Consider the following 24,753-nt stretch of genomic DNA (forward strand, 5'->3'; position numbering starts at 1 on the left):
ATCCGAACCCAGTGCCACCAGATGGAACTGGTGGGCAGGTTTCAAACTTGCAACGTTTTCCAGAAACCAAAGAGCATCAGGGTTGGTTTTTTTTTTGGGGGGGGAGGCAGTTTCTGGACCGACAGGCAGCTGCAGGATGAGCAATAGGCACTGAGGAGAAGCCGTGCGCCTAAATTTCACTTGACTGATTCTGCTGTTTTCCTTTCTCCCCCTCAGTGCTACAACTGTGAAGAGGAGGCCATGTATCACTGCTGCTGGAACACTTCCTATTGCTCCATCAAGTGTCAGCAGGAACATTGGCACGCTGAGCACAAACGCACCTGCCGCAGGAAAAGATGAAAGCCCCCTTCCTCTGTGAAGGAGTCACCCCAGTGCAGTGCTATCCTCTGACGCAGCAGGTTTTTTGGGGTTTCGTTTCATTTCTAAAGTTTGTTTCCCAAGGGGTCAGAATTGTTGATTAGAATTCGTTCCCCCTCTTCTACTCCCCCCTCTTTTTTTCCTCCCCCTACCAGCCTTTAAAACACTTTTTTTGTAAAGAACTTTTTGCACAGTTAAAATTTTCAGTCTTGTGTTTTAACGCTCCTCTCAAAAATCCCCCCTTTTCCTTTTTTTTCCCTCCCCCCTTTTCCTTTTGTCCGTAAGGCAATTTGAATCCCAGCCTTGGAGCACACTGCTTCTTCTACTTTTTCTTTTCTTTTTTTGTAATTGTTAACCTAGACAATTTGTTGGGTTTTCAGCAAATTTAAAAAAAATAAAAATGAAAGCGAAGTTTTTAGGTTTCGTAGAGACGAAGAAATATAATGACAGGAACATTTTAAAGAGATCTGAATGTAAGACATTTAAAACTGCTTAGAAAGAAAGAAAAAAGCATACTACCTTGATGTAACATTTACCTGTTAATCACACGAGCTGGTTTTGTTCAGCTTAATTTACTGTTTAAAGGCATTATCTGTTGGTTTGTGCCAGTGGGTATATGACTGAATTTTGGGAACAGGGTTGACACAGCAGGTTCTAGTCCTGCATATTTTTTCTTAAAACGATTTCCCCCCAGTTGTGTTTTGTTTCACTATGATTATTATTTTTTTCAATATATAGCTTTTATAACAAAAAAAATATTAGCTTTGATCTTATTGCTTAAAAAAAAATCACAGGGGACTAGGGTAGCCTTTTTGCTGAGCTGGATCTTAGAAAAATAATAATATTTAAATTTTAAATTTTTTGCACATTTCATCCTCCTTCCAACATGAATGCTTGTAAAAAGGAAGCCAAAAAAAGAAAAGATTTGGGGGGGGAAAGACACCCAATTTTGCATCGTTAGTCACATATGGAGCTAAAAGGATGAAGCATAAGTAGAAAACTGGCTTAATAATTTGTCCCCTTACAATCCCCCATTCTGCACAGTTCCCCACCATATGGAATGTTATTTGACTGCCCATTAATCTACAATTACTAACCCAACAGTAAATTAATTAAAGTCGGGGGATGGGGAAGCACTTAAGTTTCACAGAAGCAGTTATGTCTGTAATAATTGGTTATTGCCATCTCTATACTTAGAATGAAGAATAATGCATGTTACTTTTCCTGTATTAAAAGATGCTGTGATTTGTAAAAAGTTTGTCTTTTGCGGAATGTCTGGATTAAGAAGCGTTACCAATAGGAATGGATCGATAGTTGAAAACTGATTTCCCTCCTTCCTTTTTGTTTTGTTTTATGTATAGGTATATATATACACACACACATATATATACATATATATATATATATATAAATTGCATCCATGTTCAGAGACAATTTTTAATAATAGGTGTAAAGTTTATTTAACCAACTTTTTTTCAAAGCTTCTCACCGTTTTAGGGTTTTTTTCAAAAAGGTGGTCTTAGACTCGACTAATGCCCATTAAACCCCATAGCATTCTTCTTTTTTCTCCCCCTTCAAGGTAGAAAAATAATTTGTAAATATTTATTTAGCTCTTGGATATTTATTGAAAGCGGTAACACAATGGAAATGGAAGAAAAAGCTCTTAGTTTTCTCTGGGTATTGTCAGGGCCAGTAGGTAGATTAAGCTCATGCAAAGCTGTCTGTGATCTTCACTGCAACTGAAAATCATAAGAGATACAGCGGTGGCAGGAATAGATACTACCAGATAATTTCCAAGTTGCTGTTACCACCACTGAAATCAGATATGGTAGTAAGATGGGCGTATTTCCCCCCTGATTCAGAGATATTTGCACATGCAAATAATATGCACGTACGATCTTTTACAGGCAAAAACTGCCTCATTCATATATGCAGAGAAATCGTGGGGAAATCGTCGAGGTCCAGGAACACCTTAGTACCAGGGCCTCTGCATTCAGAAAAGGTTGCTATAGGTTTGTGTGAGCACCTGTAACAGCTTTATCTTAGTGACCTCACATCCTTTAGAAAATGAGCTTTCGTTGCTCTGCTTTGCAACTATAAAGGAAGTTTCACCACTATTTTGAGTGCAACTCAGAAGCGCCCTTTGATTATTTTACGATTTTTCCATGGGGAAAAAAAAACCACAAAATAAACTTCGGTCCAGCCCTATAAAAAGCAAGTTTTTGTGTGAAATCTCTTCTTTTTTCCCCTCTCTCTTTTTTTTCTTTTGGTGTAAAATCATTCCAAGATATGTAATATTTAACTGATAGCTGCATGAAAGTACGATTCGTGTTCTTTTTGGGGTTTTCTTTTTCCTCTCCCTTTTTGTCTCTGTTGACACGGTTGCACATTTTCAAGTTACTACAGTGTGAAAACTGTGTTTCCTTTTTTATATAAAAAAAAATCAGAAAAAGAACAAAAAAAATTTGTGGCCTGGTTTTTGTATAAGTTTTAGGGGGGGAAATATAATTGTTTTAGGAATATTGATTTAAAATAAAAATATTTCCCCCCCTGCAAATCATAAAGCTATATTAAAGTGTTGAGCTTAGCCACTATGCACATTGTAATTTACTCATTGTGGCTGTCCAGTTCTATGCTGCATTCTGGCATTTTGTAAGCTGCTCTGACTAGCAATATATAGAGTCATTAAATGTGTTAACATTGGTTAATAAATGTATTTGAAAAGGCAACAAACGCTTTGTGGTTTTCCCTGTTAATGTTACTACGCTTGGCCTCTCGGAACATATTGCACCACCCATAATCCACACTGTTAGCACAGCCTTAATGCACATTCATGCTTATTCCATTTTCACAGTGGGTGGAGGAGTCAAGGCTCAAGGTTAGCCTGGTCATTTTGCAAACTTATTACAGAACCAAGAGTTGTTGTAGTACAGTGGTACCTAGGTTAAAGTACTTAATTCATTCGGGAGGTCTGTACTTAACCTGAAACTATTCTTAACCTGAAGCACCACTTTAGGTAATGGGGCCTCCTGCTGCTGCCATGCCGCCAGAGCACGATTTCTGTTCTCATCCTGAAGCAAAGTTCTTAACCTGAAGCACTATTTCTGGGTTAGCAGAGTGTGTAACCTGAAGCGTATGTAACCCGAGGTACCACTGTATTATTATTATTAGTAGTAGTAGCATTTATTGTATACTGCTCTATACCCACAGGTCTCAGAGCCATTCACAAGATAAAATTACAGAATACGTAATAAAAACAAGAATAACTCAATATTCGCTCCTCCCCAACACATTTAAAAAGGGCATTGGTTGTCAATCAGCCAAAGACCTGTTAAAGAGGTAAAAAACAGAACAGCAGCACTTTGAATTGGGCTCAGAACCTAATTGGTAGCCAATGCAGTTGGGTCAGGATTGGTGTAATATGCTCAACCCGCGCCTTGCCCCAGGCAGCAACCTGGCTGCTGAATAGTGTTGTTGTTGTCATTTAAAATTTATTACCTGTAGTGAGAGTTCCAGAGTTGTGGGGCCACCGTTGAGAAAGGCCTCTCACATGTAGTGTGGAACAATATCTAGAACATTTTCTATACAGTCGTACCTTGGACCCGGAACACCTTGCAAGTCGAATGTTTTGGCTCCTGAACATTCTGGTTTGCAAACGTTCTTTGGAACCCGAATGTCCCGACAGGGCTTCCGATTGGTTGCAGGAGCTTCCTACAGCCAATCAGAAGCTGCGCCTTGGTTTCCGAACGTTTTGGAAGTCAAACAGACCTCCGGAACGGATTCCGTTCAACTTCCAAGGTACGACAGTACTGCCTTTCCTTGAGGAAGCCCAACCCCCTCCTCACAACCACCCCGTGATGTAGGTTGTTGATGAGTTGGCAACTAGCCACAGAATGTAATAGCTAAAAAAAAATTGAACCTGGTGTTTTCCAGTCTTAATCGAACACACTAAGCCATTTTGACCCTCACAGTGGCAGGAACTGAAGTGAATTCCTATTGGATACCCTTAGATGGTGCACAATCCTCAGCTTTCAGTTCTCTTCTTTCCGACTGCTTAGTGGATCATTTCCTTGCAACGTGTTTGGGGTTTCCTTACAGTAGTCATAGATTCCTCTGCCTGTTTTAACTATGCTGAATTAATTCACATATGTGATCCCTATATAGGCACATCTGCTTTCCAACTGCGCTAGTAATTCTTTCTTCTTCTTTTTAAAAAAGATGTGTCAGAAGGAAAAACGAACTGGGCATCCGTATACTAAGAACGTTTAGCAGTTGGTAGAAAAAAACACACCCCTCTTTTAACACATGAGAAAACCTTTAACTTTCCTTAAGTGTTAATAGAGGAAGTTTAGGATTAAAGGGGCTACGTGAAGAATCCATTGTGCGCGCTTAAGTCATTTACAAGACACTTGACATTTTCCACTAATCAGATCCGTTTTCTAAAAGTCCGTATAGCTTTGGCAGTGCAAAAACTATGAGCTAGTAGAGAACGGGACACAATAAGAAAAGAATACAGAGGTACCTCGGGTTACATACACTTCAGGTTACAGACTCCGCTTACCCAGAAATAGTGCTTCAGGTTCAGAACTTTGCTTCAGGATGAGAACAGAAATTGTGCTCTGGCGGCATGGCAGCAGCAGGAGGCCCCATTACCTAAAGTGGTGCTTCAGGTTAAGAACAGTTTCAGGTTAAGAACAGACCTCCGGAACGAATTAAGTACTTAACCCGAGGTACCACTGTATTCAGCATTCTTCTAAGAATGCTCAATCGTTTCCCTATGCCAGTGTTTTCTGGATATAGCTCCACATTGACACTACAGTCCTATAACACACTTACCTGGAAGAAAGATCTATTGAACTGGATGAGTCTTCTGAGCAGACATCCGTAGGGATTTCACTCTCATCAGAACCTAGGAATGACCTAAGTTAGTCATGATTTAAATGTGAGCTAATGTGCAAAGCAATCTGGGTGCGCGGGGGGGGGGGACAAGATCTGCCGTGGGGCTACTGTCATTTCCTGCACTTTACTGTCTCACACCAAGCAGAGACACAGAGCAGGGGTAAGCATGGCTTGCTTGCTCCTGCAGCCTCCCACTCTGTCATGCATTGCCATTGGAAACTACAGCATTCATTCTGGAGGGGGGGGGGAGAATGGATCCAGGCATAAACATTAGCATATGGAGTTTTGCAAGGCTAATCCCTGCCCACTTTTGCTCCTCTTTTTTTGACAGGGCATAAGTAGTCACTCTACCACCCACAAAGGGCGCTGGTGGGGAGAAGTGGCTCTATGGCATTTATTGTATAGTTTTAACTGTTGTCAGCTGCTCTGATATCTGCTCTGAATAGGGGTTTATATATTTATTTTTCTTAAGGTGCAGAGATCACACACATGCCAGCTAATTTGCGCATGCAGGCAGGCAAAGGTGCAAAACTTGTTTTACAAGTGGCATATAATATTTCGTTCTGCGTTTGTGAGGCATCTATCTGTTAACATCAGGCAAGGCTTCTTATTATGGGCAAGCAGTGAGCTGATGACCGCAGTGCACAGGCAGGCCAATACCTTTGCTGTGAATATTTTTGACACCTGCCAAAAACTTGGCAAGACCTACCCAGACATGTTATCTTATTTATGTTTACTTTGTTTTTAAATTAAGTCGATTTTATCTATATTTTGATAATTTTCTTGGGTTGCATTCAACTAAATTTTACTCTAAGCAGACTCACTGAAATTAATGAAGCGAAGTTACATCACTGGCAGTAATTTCAGTGAGTCTGAGTAAAAAGTTGACTACAACCCAAGAAAATTATGTCTACTTTTTTATAGTTTGTTGGCTATAAAAAAAGTATTTATAAAAAAATGTTTTATACTATTTTCATGCAAACTGTTTAGAGGTTGTTATTATCATTCATATATAAAAGATACTTGATTCAGCAGTCAAGTATATGTGGAGATATATTGGGTCCATGTGTAAACATGCTCTTACAGGGTTGGAAGGAAAATATGAGTTTATTCTTTTAAATATATTTGCACACTTGTTGGTCTAACGTGAGCCAGCTTCTGCAATTAAGCAGGAAATTGCATAAATTAAAGCAACAATAAATGTTTGGACTGGAGCAGTATGTCCCACAGATGTGGCCTAAAAATTCCCTAGACTGAAGGCACCGTTTTGTCACATTGCCTGTATGCGGTTTCCAGAGCCAGTACAAGACATTTTGGCACCTGAGGCAAACCACAAAATGGTGTCACACTCCCTGGCAGAGAAGAAGGGGTGAGTGACGATCTGCATCAGGAACAAAGGGGGAGGAATAAAGATCTGCATCAGTATCTGCTGCCCTTGTGGATCCTGTCACCCGAAGAGGTCACCTCACCTCATGTCTCATGGGTGGGCCGGCCCTGGCGGTTTCTAAACAAACACTCCACCAGCAAAGAGCAAGACACCCTGATTCTCTACTGAATTAAATAAGTTCAGCTCCATACACTGTAGTGCAGGAAAGGTATCCTGGTGCCCTACAGAGTTGGACTCCAACCCCCATCAGCCCTAGTCATCATGAGGAGAATTGTAGTCCATAACATACAGCAGGTACCACATTGGTGATGATGACTGAATTTTGATTTCTTAACTGCCCTTCACCATAAGATGCCAGGGCTGGTTTATAGCAATATGGTACAAAGAAAACAACTTACGTGGATGACTTGGAAGGTTCACACATTCGCAAATCACACCGCTCGTGACGTAAACCTATATTGAGGCATAGTGATTATTATTATTATTATGATGATGATAAAATGGGTCAGTCAACTAGATTGGTTAAAAAGACAAACGTGATTTGATTTTTGGAAAAACAAATTGTAGACAGTCCTAGCTTAATGGACTTCACACATCCAATAATATTCAGATTAAAGTACTTTAAAAAATAACAACAGGGTCATCCTCAGGTTCCAGAAATGTTTCAGTTGCAACAATAAGACCCATGCACTTGTTCTGGCACTTGAACACAACCCACAGGAGCCTTCGCCAATCTCACTGAACTCTTTTGCAGAGCGTAACTGAAACATGCTCAACTTCCCAATGACTAGGGTGGGAAGAACTGGAAGAGATGCACCCAAGGAGCTTGAAAAATGGAAACTGGGATCATAAAACCCTTGATCCTTCTCAGCCACAAAGTAACTGTGGGACAGCCTCTTCATATATCACTTCTTGACTGCAAGTTTTTTTGTGTGAATGGACCATCTACTTTCTGTTCTATCTCACCCAACAAGGGTGAGGACCATCTTCCACAGCATCTGGGCGAGATAGTTTCCTAACCCTTTGTAGCCTGTGTGAATAAATTGAACCTCGCAGGAGAGAGGACTGTAGGACAGCAACTGCTCTGAAATAATTGCTCCAAAAAACAGTCCTGTTATTTCCAGAGTAAATACAAGACTTCTGGCAGGGCGTATGGAAGAACTCTCACAAAAACAGCCAACAACAACACATAATAGGAGCGCAAGCGAAATTGGCAGTTCCAGTCACGGAGATAATCAGGCATGAAACAGAAGCATGATAACATCTACTGCATCTGTGTCTGCAAACACAAAGGTTATACCTTACCAATTCTTATTCTTTTAAAATTCAGCATAATCCGTAATCAGTTATTTTCAGGATCATTGACCTTCGCTTTCACATTATGTGGGGGCAGGGGAGTACTTAGTTCAGATGCCTAAAATTATTAGCATTAACGTTTGTCATCCAATAATAGATATTTATAGACTTGTTTTTGACAGTGCCCTACAGCCCCTCACTACTGAAAACAGAAAGGCTCCAAAGGGAACACATAGAAAAATTCTAGCAGGCCATCAATCCCTACAGCCCAGCACATTCTACTTGGAGCCCATGGTTCCATTTTCTAGTGCAAGGCTGCCATCTTTGGCTCCTGGCTTTCTCGCACGTCACCCTTTGAAAACTAGCACTGCAAGCAAGCTACGGTAAATAAATTCTGTTCAGTAAATTATGTGAGGTTTAGTCAATGGATCTATTGATTTGCCTTGCGCTTGGGTAAAAACAGCAGTTCTGAAGCAAGAGGCACATTTTCTTTTTTAACATGACGTTATGCACATGCGTCCTAGCAGACAACATCCAAGAAAAGGCAAGATAATGCTTTCCACCTGCAGTTTTTATATGAATTAGAAACACCAGCAACACTGAATTAGAAACTGGGAGATTTGGGTTTAAATGCCCACTTGACCAGAAAGCTCACTTACCCAGTCACCAATTCTCTCAGAATATAAACATTAAAAGGGGGAAGGGTATGTACATTGCCTTATCCTTGGAGGAAAGTTGGGATATAAATGCCATAATTAAAAATCTAATTAGAATCATAGGATGGCAGAGTTGGAGGGAACCCTGAGAGTCATCTAGTCCAACCTCTTGCAACGCAGGAATCTCAGCTAGACCATACATGATGATCTACTTAAAAACCTCCAAAGAAAGGGAGTCCACTGCCCCTCCTTCCCCTGACGTGCCCATAGAAAGCCTAGAAAAACACACCAACCCTGGAGCTATTTAGAGCAGGCTAATGCACGCCTCTCCAAATGTTGCAGAACTTCAACTTCCATCATCCCTGGCCATCAGGCATGAAGATCAAGGCTGATGGGAGTCCCAACAAGATCTGCAGAGCTACAGGTTTGCCCACGCCTGTATTAGTGTCAAGGGGAGATTTAAGAGGAGGAGGAGGAGGAGGCTGAATGAGGAAAAGGAAAATTGGAAAATCTAGCTCCCCCACCAGAATGGGAACAAGCCTGGAACCTCACGTGCAAAGAGGCCCACGCAAGTCAACAGAGCTTAGGAAGTGGCGATTACTCCACTAGGGAATCTCCGTCCTAACAATGATTCCAACTCTAGGATTGCTCAACCCCTTTTACTGTAGCAACAGACAACAATTTCATCCCGTCGCCCAGTCATTATCCATTGTGTGGACTCCACACTTGCTGTTAGCTGTTGCTTAGTACGGCGATAGCGCCACATTTTCCAGACATTAGCTTCATCTGCCTATTGTCACATGAATTTTCAGTCAGAACTATCATGGAAATCAGTTTCTATTCCCCCGCCCCTTTTAAACAGAAGCAAACTGCAAGGTTTCCCCCCCTCTTAGTTCCACTCATCCCTGCAATATCAAGGCTTTGTAATCAGATACTGAAATGAAGCTCTTCTGATAGGCTGTGGGGAAGAGATGTTCTGCTGCTCTTTCTTTCCGGTGAGTTTGGGGTGAGAAATGCCCCTTAAAAAATGCCCAGGGGCCCTAACCCCACCCATCAATCTAGCATACATGGCTAAAAAATTAGACTAATTCACAGAGCATCAGAGAAGCCGCTGCTAAGCAAAACCTCCAAGGCAGTGTACCTCTAAATAACAGCTGCTGTGCAGATGCAACTAGGAAACGCTGGTGCCTATGGAAAAACAGATTGTTGGCCTATATAGACTTTCCTTCTGGTGCTGCAGGCCTTTTTGGATATACTTAACCCACAGGTGGCCCTGGAGGAGCGGCAGACTTGACTGGAGAAGGGATTAGATCGGTTAAGGCAGCATTAAGAATAGGTGAATTTGTCAATTTCGGTTACTCTCAGTTTCTGATTTCCCCACTTTAAGTTCCATATTTCCACATTAGTTTGTGGTTGTTGTTGTTTTTTTAAAAAAGCAAGCCTCCATGAAAGTTCAGCAGCATATTGGTGTTGATTTCTCTTAATCAACATATTTTTGCAAAGCACTATTTCCCCTTTATATAGATGGTTACACATTTTTGTAAGTTGTTTTACCCATATATACATTTTATGCTCATTTTCCTCTCGCATATGCATTTATGTGCACGTTACTTGACTGGAAAAACTGCGTTGCAAGATTTGGATAATTTGCGTTTCAGTTTGTGTATTATTCTGGAGAGTGCAGGGTAGGTAGGCTGTGCATAAATAAAAGCTGAATCAAATCTCTCCCCCACCCTTGTACAGCATCTAATGCCTACTGTCCTGTTCTCCCTTGCTAGACTCAGGCAGGGCAAGGTGGTATCCTGGCTCAGTCAGTTATTACTGTCTTTGGTTGGGAGCTTATTGCCTTTTAAATAGGTTGTGCCCGTGTGTCCTGCTTTGCAGAGGACCCTAACCACCCAGTGGAATCGCTATTTGGTCCAAGCCCAGTTTAAAGATAAAAAGAACAAGTAGCAAGGGAGATCAGGGCCCTTGAAAGTGCCCATTAAACCTTAGCACATGGGTAGGCAAACCAAGGCCCGGGGGCCGGATCCAGCCCAATCGCCTTCTCAATCCGGCCCGTGGGTGGTCCAGGAATTGGCATGTTTTTACATGAGTAGAATGTGCCCTTTTATTTAAAGTGCATCTCTGGGTTCTTTGTGGTGCATCAGAATTTGTTCATCCCCCCCCCCAATATAGTCTAGCCCCCCCCCAAGGTCCGAGGGACAGTGGACCGGCCCCCTGCTGAAAAAGTTTGCTGACCCCTGCCTTAGCCCCTGGACAGCACAGAGGTCTTCCACTCAGAGTGTAGTGTATTTCTACTTAGCTTAGTAATAATTTCTAAAGTTGCATCTATATGCATATATTAGTGTTATGAAAATTGGTGTCCTTTTCGGCTATGCTTGTCTCCCTTTTGGCAATGTGGCAAGTTGCTGCTGTAATGAGAAAACCCCATATTGTAGTTTTTCAGGGTCTCTCTTGGGCACAAGAGCCCATCCATTTGTGGATGAATCATGCAGTGGCAAAATGGACTGTACCACTTTGGGCTATACTAGGGTGGCCACGAAAGAGGAAATGCAACAGCAGCAGCAGTAGCAGCAGCAACAACAATATAGAGAGTACCAATTTGCATGTGGCAATTTATATGGATACATGCAAAAGACTATTCTCATTTAAACAGAACCCATCTCACTCTAGTGAGGAAGAATATGAGCAGGCGGTTTTACTTTAAGCCAGTGAAAATGAGGAAACTAATGGGAATGAAGGGATGGAAGCTTCAGGGAGCTGGGCAGGGGCTGCAAAAAATAAGGCTGGGGGCTACAGGTTGCTCGCGTCCCCTTGCTATTCGCTCACTCGCTCGCTCACTCGCTCTCTGGGATTTTGAGCCTCCAGAGGTTGTCATGTCTCAGCCTGTCTGGATAAAAGCCTCAGTGAATAAGAAGGAGCGAATTGGACCAAAACCTCCAGCACGTACAACATGTGTGCCCTGCTGAGCTACAGGCACCAAGATGGGGCAGGCTCACTTCCATAATCTGTGTTTTCTTGTCTGGCTTTGGTGCCTGAGGGCACAACAGACCCCCTTTTCCCTTCGCAACCTTTGATGGCCAAGCGAGAGAAGAGCAAGAAAGGGCCCCTTTGAACGGGAGTCACAAGGCGAGTCGAAATCCCCCGTGCTCATTTCAAAAGGAGACTTCGTTGTCAAATTACATAAAGAGCTGGCTGTAAAGGGTTTTGCTCAGTAGGTCTCCTCTTAAATCATCAGGACAAACAGTAATTGTTTAGGGAGCCCAAGGTGACCGCACAGGGCAGCAGCTACAGCCTGGGAGGGAGAAATGCCATAACTCTTTTGGAGAACCACATTCATCTTTCAACTATTAGCTTCCTTCTTTTTTTTCTAGAAGCATTTTGGAATAAAGCTCTTTCAAATCTAAGAAAACAGATTTATGAAATTATGTTATATCATCTTACTGATTCTTCAGTGGCTGTCTATACTTCTTCCTTAACACGCCCCCTGGATAAAATATGTTTAGAAGCATGTACAATAAGATAAAGTATGTATTTCAGTATCTGTTTTTCAATTCAGGGCATATTTAACTATTTTTTGTACTGAAGTTTAAAAAAAAATGCAGATTAGCACAGAAGTGGATTATGATATTATGAAGAAACACATGGAGACTTGACACAAGCTGATCTATCCAACCCTTGCCCTGTACTAGCATCCTCTAGCATTTCACTTTAATTATTTGCGATTCATGGCGTTTAAAAGGTTTTTTCCTTTTTCCTATATTGCAGCTTACACGCTTGCTTTGCCATTACTAGTCTCACAAAATGTTCCTTAGAAATTTATTAGCACGTTGAACCCCCAACTTCTTGGTTCAGACATTCACAACACCACATTTTAAGAAGCCTACCACCCACAGTCTGCAAGATCACAACTAATATAACCACGTGCAAAAGAAATCCTTGCATTTGTCAGCATATCTAAAAAGCTTCTCCCATGACTAGGGTGCGGGTGGGGATGTCCCTCTTTCCTGTATTTCTTTATTGCAGTTCATAGCAGCCTTAAGTTCATCGTGCTACACCTTATTCACAAAATTGTCACCGATCTTACAGGTGCGGACGAAGGATGCAGTGGATGCTTGCGACCACTGGAGGGCAATATCGTGTTTGCTAAGCTGACCATCACGTGGTCCTTGGCTTAAATGAAACTATTCTCTCTGTTCAGGGCCAATTCTGATTTATGTGTCCCTCAAAAACAAGGCTTGAGGTAGGAGCACCACTTGCAGGCAGCAACAGCTGTTGTGTGGTCTGTACCAACTTGGTGGAGAGACTCCACACCAGAGTTGCGTATCGCTTGGGTCAGGGGTAAGCTGCATAGAGATGCCCTTTCAATAATGGGGAAATGGAGGTCGTACGCTATACAAATCCCAGATACATATGTCATGTCCTTTGGAACGTACAACGCCTCTGCTCATATTTAAAGCACAATATAGCTCCGTCCAGCTAGGAAAACATACACCCATAGCCAGGGCCAGCCCAAGACATTTTGGCACCACAAAATGAACTACAAAATTGCTCCCCACCTGGGAAGATGGAAGAAACGAGGAGATGGGGAATCAACCTTTACCTGATGGGTGAAATGGGAATCAAAGGCTTTGGCAGGCAGAAGGAAAGGGGCCTGTTCTGAATCACACTGGTCAGGTGCAGACCTCAGGAGACCCCACCAAGGCATCCCCCACAATTTACCCGCTAGGGTGGGAGGAGACTAGCTGCCCTTCCTATTTGCTGGCAGGCCACTGTAGGGACAGCATGGTGGGCTGCCGAGGAGGCAGATCCTGCCCCGTTGGATGCTGCCACCCGAGGCAGTTGTCTCATGGGTGGGCCGGCCCTACCCTTAGTCCAGACACCTGTTGCTTCCAGCTAAGCCCTGAGAGCACCTCCCCCCTTCACCAAGTACTCTTATTTCTGGGAGAAATATAATGTTCTTCCCCATTTACCCGCTGCAGACATTCCATTGCAAATGCAAATAAATAAATAAACAGAAGATCCCTTTTAATGTAACATCTGCCCTGGCTTTCACTTATCAGTACCGGTCTGAGTGGTTTGAATTGGATGTGCATCTAAACAACATCACAGTCAATCACATTGCTTTGGATTGGATGCACTTAATGTGTGCATCCCTATCTATATTCTTGTACAACTATTAAACAACGCTAACTAAATTACGCTTAATTAAAGCTGGGCCAGGGCCATGAGGAAAGGGGGAATCAAATCAACCTTTACGGCCTCGGTCCTGTATACCTGAAGGAGCATCTCCACCCCCATCGTTCTGCCCGGACACTGAGATCCAGTGTCGAGGGCCTTCTGGCGGTTCCCTCATTGCGAGAAGCAAAGCTACAGGGAACCAGGCAGAGGGCCTTCTCGGTAGTGGCACCCACCCTGTGGAACGCCCTCCCACCAGATGTCAAGGCGATAAACAACTACCTGACATTCAGAAGACATCTTAAGGCAGCCCTGTTCAGGGAAGTTTTTAACGTGTGATATTTTACTGTATTTTTGGTTTCTATGGAAGCCGCCCAGAGTGGCTGGGGAGGCCCAGCCAGATGGGCGGGGTATAAATAATAAATTATTATTATTATAATTATTATGATATAATGAAATTCAGATTATTGCCTATGTAGGGTGGTGAGATAAAAAAAGAGGTAGGTAGGGGGTCCTGCACCTTTAATATTTGTGTAGAAGCTAAGCTGCATCTGTATGCCAAGCTACACCCAATAAAATTCCCTCTTGTTCTCAACTATTAAAGGTACAGGAGCCCCATAAGCTTTTTCCAACTGGTCACCCCTGTAGCCCTCATCAGACATTTGTTCATGTAGAACAGGTGAGGATCTGCTTGGGTGAGCTGTAACATGAAAGTTATGCAAACTTTTTAATTCAGAAGAATTTAACATTTCCTTGGGACCATTTATCGTGCTGCTGTATTTTTTGTTTTTGGATATTTCTGTGGCTGTCATTTCTCTAGCAGGTACTGATCCTCTCAATTTGTGCCCCACACATTTTTTCCAAAAATTTGAGATTGTAAATGAAGATGTATGTGTGTATATATTTATATTAAAAAATGTATAGTCTTACCTCAAAATCCATATGCTTTGGAATTTCTGAAGTCCCATCAGTTTCTTTTTGAGCAATCTTTCATAAGCTGTCGACAGCCAAAATATTACCACTGTATGTTCTCTAGTGAATGCTGCCTGACACAATTGCATGTTATCAGAATTTTTAAAATTCCATTACATATCAGCCAACTAACACATATTAAGCATTACTGCATTCCAGCCAAAATATGATAGAACAATCATTTTCAAGTTATCCTCAACATCACTATGAGCACTCATCACTACTGATTTTTATTTGCAATGGATAACCCCACTGAGGAATGTTGCTTCTTCAGCAAAGATCCCTTTCTCTTTAGAACTGATAGGCACATTTGGAATTTTGAGGAAGTTTTGTGGGCGCCATCACAAAATGGCTGCCGTGAGGGGGAGACACCCATTCACAAAATGGCTGCCTTTGTGGCTGCGGCCAGTCACAAAACACCCATTGCGCAGGAGACAAATTGGTCAGTCTGAGGCACAAATAATAGGTCCAATAAACCAAGCACAAGTCAGAGGTGAGGTCTGAGCCCCAAAACACACTGAGAGTTTTCTACACTCAACGGAACACCAATTTCACATAAGACAAAACATAAGTTTCACAGAAGGCAATTTTCTCTGAGTGCTAGCCAACTCACCCCCCAATTTTCCTTGCTTCTCCTCACCGGTTGAAACAATTGGTATGGGGAGCTGGGGGGGGCACATGCTGGCCCCCATGCCCAACATCCCATGTCCATGTCCATTTAACCCCTGTGTTGGATGGGAACGTGTCTGAAACCAGATTCTAAGTGTTTACACCTCTTCAACGTATTAACACAGTCCTGGATAGAGAAGAGGCTTTGTGTTATACCTCCTTGATCACTGCAGGAAGGTCAGAATTGGAGATGCCAAAGAAAGGAACAAATTGATTCAACACAGTTATAAGAGCGCCTGAATACGGCTTAAGTTAGCTCCAGATCCATGTTGAGTATTTTCTTTTCTGTGACATATGCAATGATCCCAAGTCAACAATTTTTTTAAAAAAACACACAACAATTTTCTTTTACCAAAGTGTTAGATGGGGCCCAAAGCTCTGGAAAATCTCCTTTAAAAACCTTAACTAATTTCTTTTTCTTTTTTATATAAAAAAACCTGATATTTTCAGAGCAACAAAAATAAAAGCTTTTATTTGTTCATTTGAATATAAAACAGGCGTTATCACAGATGTACAAAGCGTACTGGTGGTTTAACATACAAGAAGGTTGCTGTTTTGTTTGCACATAAAAATTTTCGTTTGAAACTGTGATTGGCTGAGTTACATGAATTTCTCTAACCAGTCACCACACTCTATGAAATAACGCTGCTAACATTCAACTGATAAAAGGGACAGTCTTCCCTTGGGTAAAGTGTCAAGCAGGATTAAATATATATAATAAACAAGCACCATGAGGAATCTGCTCCTGTTTGATTAGTTTTCGTGTTTAAATGTTCATTGTGGACCCTCTTTCTTTCTTTCTTTTTTATTTTAGTGTGCATGTGCATCAGGTTGATTACATGGTTTTTGTCTGACTTCAAAAGCACAAGGTCACAAGACAAACATTTTATACATTCTCATGAATGGTTTATCTACAGTACAGTTTCTAATACAGAACAATCCTTCTTTATTGCTGAATCTGATGGTACGGTGTGTTTCTTTCCCCTTATCTTGCACGACAAAACTAGGAATTCAGTTCATCGTCATTTACTGTCCTAAGTTTGAGAATTTAGACAACCACAGATGGCAGGTTGCAGAAGAGATCAGTTATCTGTGTCGTACGACTGCATTGCAGTCCTTTGTCCCCTTCCCCAGGAGTGGAAAGTTGACTTGGTGAAGGTTAAAAGTGATGCTTTAATAAAATGACAGCTAAATTTGTGTTTTGCAGCACTGAGATCAGCAATAGCAAGGACATCATCACAAGTTAGTTCATACACTGTAATTATGCTCATAATCAGTCAACGGCTTGTCTGAACCTTACAGCAACTTGACATTTCAAACAGAAAAAAATATATATTATTTTAGGGGACAGAAAAACCCCACACTTTGACAGAATGCTTCAGGGTTGGTCTTCGGAGCATGGGTAGAAATATTCACAGGGCAAAGAAAATCTGAAAAAGGGGGGCAACTGAAAATTAACACACACCCAAAAAAAAACAACAAAAAGTTTTGCCATGGTGAGATGCTCTGTATTCTGCATGCAGACTAAAAACCATCCCTCATCTTTAAGGACCCTCCCACCCCTGCAAAAATAAAAATGGGGAAAAAATGAATTTGGGGTCTTCAGAACCAAATGAAATCTGCAAAGGTAGACCAAAAAAAAAAATTCCCTTGTACATGTTATATAAAGGTCTTGTAGCTTCAGTCCTGCCTCTGTCTTAGTCATGCATATTCTGTCAGCAAGTTAACATTATTTCAAACCATTTAAAAAGCATTCTTGGACTGCTGCTGTTTAATGTTCACCCCTCAAAAATCAGACACAGGTCAGCCAGGTTACACTGGAACAAACCAAAATATGCACTTCAAAACAAACAAAGAAACAAACAAACAAAAATGGGGAGAGGAAAACAATTAAATAATAAAGAGATCGACAATTCCATTTATCCGAAGTCAGTGAAATTAGAAAGAAAATAAAAGGCAGCTGTGATCCATGCATTCCTGTTCTTCCCCAATTGGCAGATTCCCTTTGGAACTGAGAGATGGGATTACTTGCAACACCAGTATCAGCTCCTCTGTTTGGCATAAGGACATGTTAGCAGATGCACCAGGTTGTGCCAAATAGTTTAGAGCGGCTTTTAAGCTACTCTCCAATAACAAACGCGTTATTAAGAGAAAGACTACTGAAAAACAACAGCTTTCTACAAAGTGTGACGTGGAGGGATCGCCACCGTCCCCTCGCCCAACCTAGACAGAGGGCAGCAGGAAGGCAATCAGATGAACAAAAGCATTATTCTTGTGCAAAACGACCACCAAAAACAAAACAAGAAAACAACAAGAAAATCGTCCTTACCAAAAAAAATAATTAACAAAACCCCCACAAACTTAAAAAAAGGACAATGACCAATATTGTGCAACAATGTTATGCAGCTAAGAAAAACAGTGATATTCTTCAAACCTGCCTTTTCTAACGTCTAAGAAGTGTATGGACATACGTGCCTGCACAAATATTTGTCACCTCCGCGGCAAATAAGAGAATCCTTCGTAGTGCACTGTTGAAGAGTCTTTGGCCGCCAGCAAATCCTACCGCGTTGCATGCACAGAGAGCAGGAGGCGGAATAGCTCTCGCGGGAACCCATTCTTGGTCTCCGCCACCGTGCCGGCTGGACTCTTCCAAGGCTTCCTAGGCTGAAGCCGAGGCTCTTCCCCACTTCCTGCCTCTCCAGCACTGCTGCTGCTCCTCCTCTTCTCCATGCTCCTAGAGCACACACGGGGCTGGAGAAGAACCACGGACTACGGAAGGGTGAGTGGCAGAGTGCTGGAGGCAAATTAGGGGCCAAGGGCAGCAGAGTTGCAATTCAGCGACCTTGCGGAGAAGCAGGCTTGGAAGAGAGGGCAAGGTGCAGGAATTTATTCTAGCACAGCTAAGGGAGCCACCCCATGCCCTGCCCTCTGTGCAGGCGCGACAGAGGATTGCGACCTTCAACGTTTAACTCGCTGCCTTTAAAGGTAGCAAAATGGTTTCGCTTGCTGGTATCTGGGAGATTCTTTTAGACAGGGATACTTAGCAATCCAGGACCGGGTTTTCCTCGAAGTTTGTGAATAATGTTAGATTATCTACAGTGGGAAAAGAGACACCATGCAAGTGATGAGTACTGCATCCTTTTAAAACTTTAAAATCTTTTTTTTTGTCATTAGTGAATTTATATTTCATATATATATATTTGATGTGATACTATCCACTCAAGATAATACAACCCCTTTGTTTTTTATATTAGCAAACATTACAAGAGCTTAATATTCTTGAATGTTTCTCTTTTATACTTCTAAAGAGATCAAAATAAATTAAAGGTTTTGTACATAATTACAGAAGTAGTTAACTTATTTTATCTTTTTAGTTTAGTACAAAGATATCTGCAAGCTCATTGCCGAAATACACCTTATTTATAAATTTCTGTTCATTCTAACACTAATAATCAAAGGCTCTTTTTGCCTTTGCCTTTTCAGCATTTCCAGAAGAGAAAGCTGTTAAAACTCTTAATTTGAGAAGGTGCTGTTTTGGGTATTTTCCTCGTACCACAATGTAGTTTCCTAAGACAATGGGATAGAAAATGGCTTAAAATTAGTAATGGATTCATATTGGAAAAGATTTTTATGGACATTTAAAAACAAGCAAACCAAAACAATTCAGTCATAATATGAGCTGTTTAAAAATATCCACTTGAAGGGCAGATTTAAAAAAAAGAGAAAAATTAGCTACTTCAGTATAACATAAAATACAAAGCCATATTACTCAGAAAGCAGTATCATCCCAATAAGCAAAAAATAATCTTTTTTAAAAAGTCTAATAATGGGCTTTCCAACAAACTGAAGGCAGTACCCCAAAGTCCTTCTGTGCTAAAATGTAGTGGTAAAAGAAACACGTTTCACATTTTATGTCCTGCCAATAACGAGCGCGTCAAAAAGTCCTAATAGAAACAGTTCCGTTCTGAAGAGTGGCGTCGTTTTCTTGTCAGCACATCGTTTAGTGGACGTCCAAAAAAATTTGTTTATACATCTAGAGTACAGTCCATGGAAGCCTTAATAGATACCAGACTACATGTTGTAGGCCACATAGATGGGATCTAGTTGGTCCGCCAAAAATCCGTCTCGTAGGTGCATACGCTGTTTCTCTCCACGGGAGTTGATAGGAATTACACCAACGTCCACCACAACCACCACCCCTACAATCAGGTAATGCTCCTCCAGTACCACATTGGTGACCAAAGGAACCAGGTCTAAGGCTTCTTGCTCGGATCCATCCAGCTCAACAACAACGACCAACAAGTTTGTCCAGGTAAACACCGCACTGAAATGCAAGTAGGAAAATCACATCACCTTAAAGCGTATCATTCAGTGGTTCCACTGCCAATGCACAACAATTCTTTTAATCCTTGGACTGCCAATGTGGTTGGGTGCAAGGGTGCCCTTGGGGGGCTTTTGAGGGCAAAGCACTTGAGCCCCCTTTTATCATGAGGTGGTGAGGGTGATTATTTTCCCCCTACGCTTGAAAAATACAGACCAGGAGGAGGAGGTTGGGGGAGCAATGTCCCTTAGCTTTGGAGAGCCAGTGTGGTGTAGTGGTTAAGAGTGGTAGTCACATAATCTGGGGAACTGGGTTCGTGTCTCTGCTCCTCCACATGCAGCTGCTGGGTGACCTTGGGCCAGTCACACTTCTCTGAAGTCTCTCAGCCCCACTCACCTCACAGAGTGTTTGTTGTGGGGGAGGAAGGGAAAGGAGAATGTTAGCTGCTTTGAGACTCCTGAAGGGGAGTGAAAGGCGGGATATCAAATCCAAACTCTTCTTCCTCTTCTTCTTCTTCTAGCTTTGGCCTCTTTCAGCAGTTTGTGCTTTCCAAGGCTCAGATTGGTAACTCGACTAGTTAAACAGAAAGTGGACCACGAGGGCAGGATCAGGGCCTTAGATTGGGGGCAGCCAATATGGTGCTCTCCAAACATTATTAGACTCTAACTCCCACCAGCCCCAGATAGCATGGCCAATGGTGAAGGATGATGGGACTTACAGTCCAACAACATCTGGAGGGCAGCCCATTGGCTACTCCTGCCTTAGATGAACTTTTGTGGTGGGCAAATGGTCCTGTGGAAGGGAGCTAGCAAACAAGATATTTGCTGTGCCTTGGACATTAAAGCTGAAATGTATACAAAATAAGCACAGCGGCCATTCGGAAAGCAGAGCTGGTCATAAAACAGGCAACACCAGGCAGCAAGGACGTACTACCACCAACACTGCTTTGCAAACAGTCATTTTGTGTTTATTTTATGTACATTTGATGCAATTTTTCTCACAGTCAGAATTTCTGGCCTTTCATTTACCTCTGACCCCACTGCTTACGTTTGTTTCTCTACAACTATGTGTGTATATATACTTGACATCTGAGGAAAACACTTCATGTATGTGATGAAGTGGACTCTAGCTGACAAAAGCTGAGGCCATAATAAACCCGATTAACTGCCCAAAACCCTCTCTGGGTTTTTTTGCAATAGCAAAGCCAGAATGTATTGTGTTTGACATTTGGTTCCCGATCTTAACACTGTATATATATTTTAAGCTTTTCCTCTTACTTACAAAGCACAGCCCCCAAACTATATCAAGATTCTTCTCATAAGTCCTAAACATGCAGATCAGGGATTTCCCTCTTCTTCCTGCTACCAAACATGCCAGGTCCGGCCCTACCATTGGACAAAACGACAATGTACTTACCATTCTGTAATGCTCTTGTGTGCTCTAATTACAGACGTCTCGATATCTATGGGGTGATACCTCATTCCTCGCAGTTCCATGGCTTCATCTAGTGCACCTACCACATAAAGTGCATCATGTCGCTCTGGTTCAAGAGAGAGAGGGGGGAGAAATCATTTATATGAAGCGTTAAATCACCTGTGCGAGGCAAAGACAGCTGCATCAACACCACCTGGAAGATTTAGCTTTGTTTTTAAAGTCCATTGGTTTAATGGAGCTTCTTGCACCCCAAGGGCCTCATTCCCAATTGGGCAACTTTCCGGGGGCTGGATGAGAGCGGTAGGTGTGGACAGAGGAAAACGTGGGTGAAGCAACATATACAATTCTCTCCCTAGTACAGTAGGCTTCAGTCAAGAGATATCCACACACACAACATGCTTCATCCCTCACCCAGGCAAGCAGCAGGTATTACTCAAGGAGACACTGCAGCTAGGCAGGATCACAGAAGATGGGTGCAGGACAAGGCCAGGGAGAGTTGAAGGTGGGGAGAGAGGAAAGGATGAGGTTCCACCTCCCTGGGTTTAATACATTTCCATTTGGCTTCAAGACAGCTAAGCAGAAAAATAAAGCATTGCTTTCTATCGGATTAACACATGGAGCTGCTACAGCTCAGTGGCAGAGCACATACTTTCATAGGAAGCCATTCATAAATACAACAACAATAATACTATTAATAATGACCATCATAATAAATTGCATGTGGTTCCATCTGCAGCATCTCCAGAAATGACTGGGAACGACTTCCACCCGAAGTCCTGAAGAGCCACTGCCAACCAGTGTAGGCCAATGGCATAAAGGCAGCTTCCTATGCAAACCTTCTCATTGTAGGGAAGGTTAGAAAAGGGTGTGTGGAACAAGGGGACTTCCTTTTTGTAATGTCCTATGTTCTTAGCCTTCTCTATGCAGATCAAGGCAAATATCCCCCAAAGATGCAAAGGAGATGGTTGCAAAATCTCTCCTGTCGGATTATAGGAACAGTGCTCATGTTCCCAGCTCCTGCAGTGGAGTAGCCATGGCGGGAAATGCAAATCCAGCAAGGAAATGCTCAGGAAGTCAGGGGTCTCCTGGCACCTTATTTTGCCCCCAACCCCTTCCCCACTGAAATTAAGGCTTGAAAGAACCATTGTACTGTAGACAATAGGACAGACTGCAATGTGAACTTGGTTGCAGTGTGAGTGAGGTGCCCCCAATAGTTCCTCCCCTTTACAAATATGCTCATGGGCCCAAATCGGTTGACAACTCCTGATCTGAAAGCACTCGATACCATACAGATTTATAAAAGGCAGTGCGAGAACTTACCCCCATTTGCATCTGTGAGCTCTGTTCTTCTCAGAAATCCCAAGTAGCCAGTCCGTGCCCAGATAGTTTGAGTGTCTCCAAAACTAAGTCTTGAGTTAAAGTGATCGGACTGCAAGGATTCATCACCATAGATAGTGAAGTAGCCACTGGCATTGTGAGCACTATGAACCCATATCTAGGTGGAGAGGAAAAAGTTATGTTTTCACTGGTGTGCTCCCAAGCATACTCTGCCACAGACATTTTTATATTAAGCACAATAGGAGCCCTTCAACTCAGCCATCAGCTTGCTGAGGAAAATCCAGTCCTTTGCACCAGCTTACCCACTGAAAGCCACCCCCAGGAGTAGTTCTGCCAAGGCAAGCACCGCTAACGTGCAGTGGTTAAGATCAAGTCTCTGTGGCATTCCTATAACCAGTTATTAGCTTTCTGGGGTTGGGATCACATTGGCAAAATATCAGTTAATCGCCTTTATTATAATTTTCAAACTTTTCCACAGAGCAGAAAGCCAGTCAAACAACCAACTTTTTATGTTGTACAAAATAATACAACTTACATACGAAATATGTGCACTATTGCCCTTGCTGCCCCACACATTCCTATCTCTTGGATCTGGTATAAACCTTTCGCTTGTACTCATGGTTAAAGGTATAAGCCTTCTTCTTTGTACTCATGCCACCCAGTGTTATCTAGACCAGCCAACAGCAAAGACACACAGATTGCTGAAGAGCGAGTGGCCTCCATAATGCATTCGCACAGAGGATCTGAATGGCGTAAATCCTTGCACAACAAGCATTCTACATATGCCATTGATTCAACCACGAAAACACAACTTGGGCAGAATCTATTAACTTGTGGCACTCCCTTGAAACACCCATTGACTACTGGTGATGGAAGCCAGAGTAAAAGCTGTTTGACAGATCAGGAATATGTAAGAGCTCCATCCCAAGGGCAGCTGAGATCACACAGGTGCTCCTTTCGCTAGTCCCAGAGGCCCTGATGGAGTTGCGCTGACGGTGTGGGGAGTATTAATGAGATCTGGGGAAAGCACAGGAATCCACAACGCCAATGTTTAGTGGCAGAGATAATGGCTTGGGTCCAAAGGGCCATGTGGAGGAGAAAATCCAATAGTTTTCCATGAACTCTTGAGCAAGTGCTGATGGAAGACATCTCACAATGAAATACCTGAATGCATCAGAATCATAGAATTGTAGAGTGGGAAGAGATCACAAGGTTCAAGTCCAACCCCCTGCAAACAAGGAATCTTTCACCCAACATGGGGCTCAAACCCACAACCCTGAGATTAAGAGTCTCATGCTCTACCAACTGAGCCACTGGGGTTGCACTACAGTCCGAGAAACATGGAGAGCTGTAGCTGTATTCAGACTGAGTCAGCTGAACTTTCGTTAAATCCCACTGATGGTTTCCACTGAAAATCGGTGGGGCTTAAGGCGTGTTCAGCTAACTTAGTCTGCCATAAAAGGTCCTGGAAAAGTCTTTTTCTGGATGTGGGGCCCATTTTCTCACATAACACTCTTATGTTAGGTTGGAAGGCTCCTTCCATGAGGTTTTCCACTAAAAAAAGGATCCTAGCCAATTATATCTCAATGCAATCTTTAGTTTAAAGATATGAATGAAAATTTTGCTTTGCATTACTGAGATAAAGTGTGCAAAGACTAGCTCTGCAAGGTGAAAGTTTGGCCAGGTTTGTTACAAACTTCTGAGATTATGCCTGAAATATGAGTAACTTGAGGAAGAAAATATGAATGAAGAAACTAGCAGACTTTTTTATTAAAAAAAAAGAACCTAGAAATGGTACTCTCAGTTCTCAGCTGTGACAAAGCACAAAGTAGTTTAAACTTCCTGGAGCTGTGTGATGTATACCTGCCAGAGCGGGCCATTTGTCACATACTTATTAAAGGCGGCTGTTAGGGAAGGAAGGTAGCTTTTAATCAACTCACGCAGTTCAGTACCAACTGAGGCACAGCTTGTGACTCACCTCTCCAAGATGAGAATCTCCCAGGGGTCCCTTTGTTTCTGGATTAGCAATAATGATGCGAACTCCAGGGAGAATCTATTGAAAGACAAAATGAGTCATATCTGGTCGTGAGCCAGATGATGTACATATTGTTTTTTGAACTTTTCTTCTTGTCTCCCGAAGGCTTTCGAGAAACTCCTAAAGAAGGCTTTGAATTCTGTGTTTTGCATGTTCAAGTGAGTGAGTGACATGCGGGGGGAGGGGGGAGAGAGAACTAATCTTGTGG

The 24,753-nt window shown here is 42.3% G+C and overlaps 2 protein-coding genes and 1 long non-coding RNA gene across 21 annotated transcripts in view; 1 reads left to right on the forward strand and 2 right to left on the reverse strand.

Moving 5' to 3' along the window:
• The window catches only part of ZMYND11 (zinc finger MYND-type containing 11), a 105,411-nt gene extending 102,321 nt beyond the window's left edge, over positions 1–3,090 (forward strand). For all 14 annotated transcript variants that reach the window (XM_079946779.1, XM_079946786.1, XM_079946773.1 and 11 more), the window contains one exon: positions 217–3,090. In XM_079946779.1, coding sequence (XP_079802905.1) covers positions 217–339 — 123 coding nt within the window. In that variant the 3' untranslated portion in view covers positions 340–3,090. The remainder of the gene's footprint in view (positions 1–216) is intronic.
• Positions 3,091–4,009: 919 nt separating this feature from the next.
• LOC307199323 lies at positions 4,010–15,349 on the reverse strand. Its single transcript, XR_013831868.1, has 3 exons — positions 14,707–15,349; positions 7,042–7,096; positions 4,010–5,266 (listed from the first exon to the last, which is right to left on the reverse strand). It is a non-coding gene; the product is annotated as an uncharacterized lncRNA (long non-coding RNA).
• Positions 15,350–15,860: 511 nt separating this feature from the next.
• DIP2C (disco interacting protein 2 homolog C) overlaps positions 15,861–24,753 on the reverse strand; it is a 301,056-nt gene continuing 292,163 nt past the window's right edge. For all 6 annotated transcript variants that reach the window (XM_079996376.1, XM_079996372.1, XM_079996374.1 and 3 more), the window contains 4 exons: positions 24,489–24,563; positions 22,493–22,667; positions 21,155–21,278; positions 15,861–19,741 (listed from right to left, as the gene is read on the reverse strand). In XM_079996376.1, the coding sequence (XP_079852502.1) occupies positions 19,489–19,741; positions 21,155–21,278; positions 22,493–22,667; positions 24,489–24,563 (627 nt within the window). In that variant the 3' untranslated portion in view covers positions 15,861–19,488. The remainder of the gene's footprint in view (positions 19,742–21,154; positions 21,279–22,492; positions 22,668–24,488; positions 24,564–24,753) is intronic.

This window comes from Podarcis cretensis, assembly GCF_951804945.1.
Source record: "Podarcis cretensis genome assembly, chromosome: 12".
NCBI classification, from domain to species: Eukaryota; Metazoa; Chordata; class Lepidosauria; order Squamata; family Lacertidae; genus Podarcis; species Podarcis cretensis.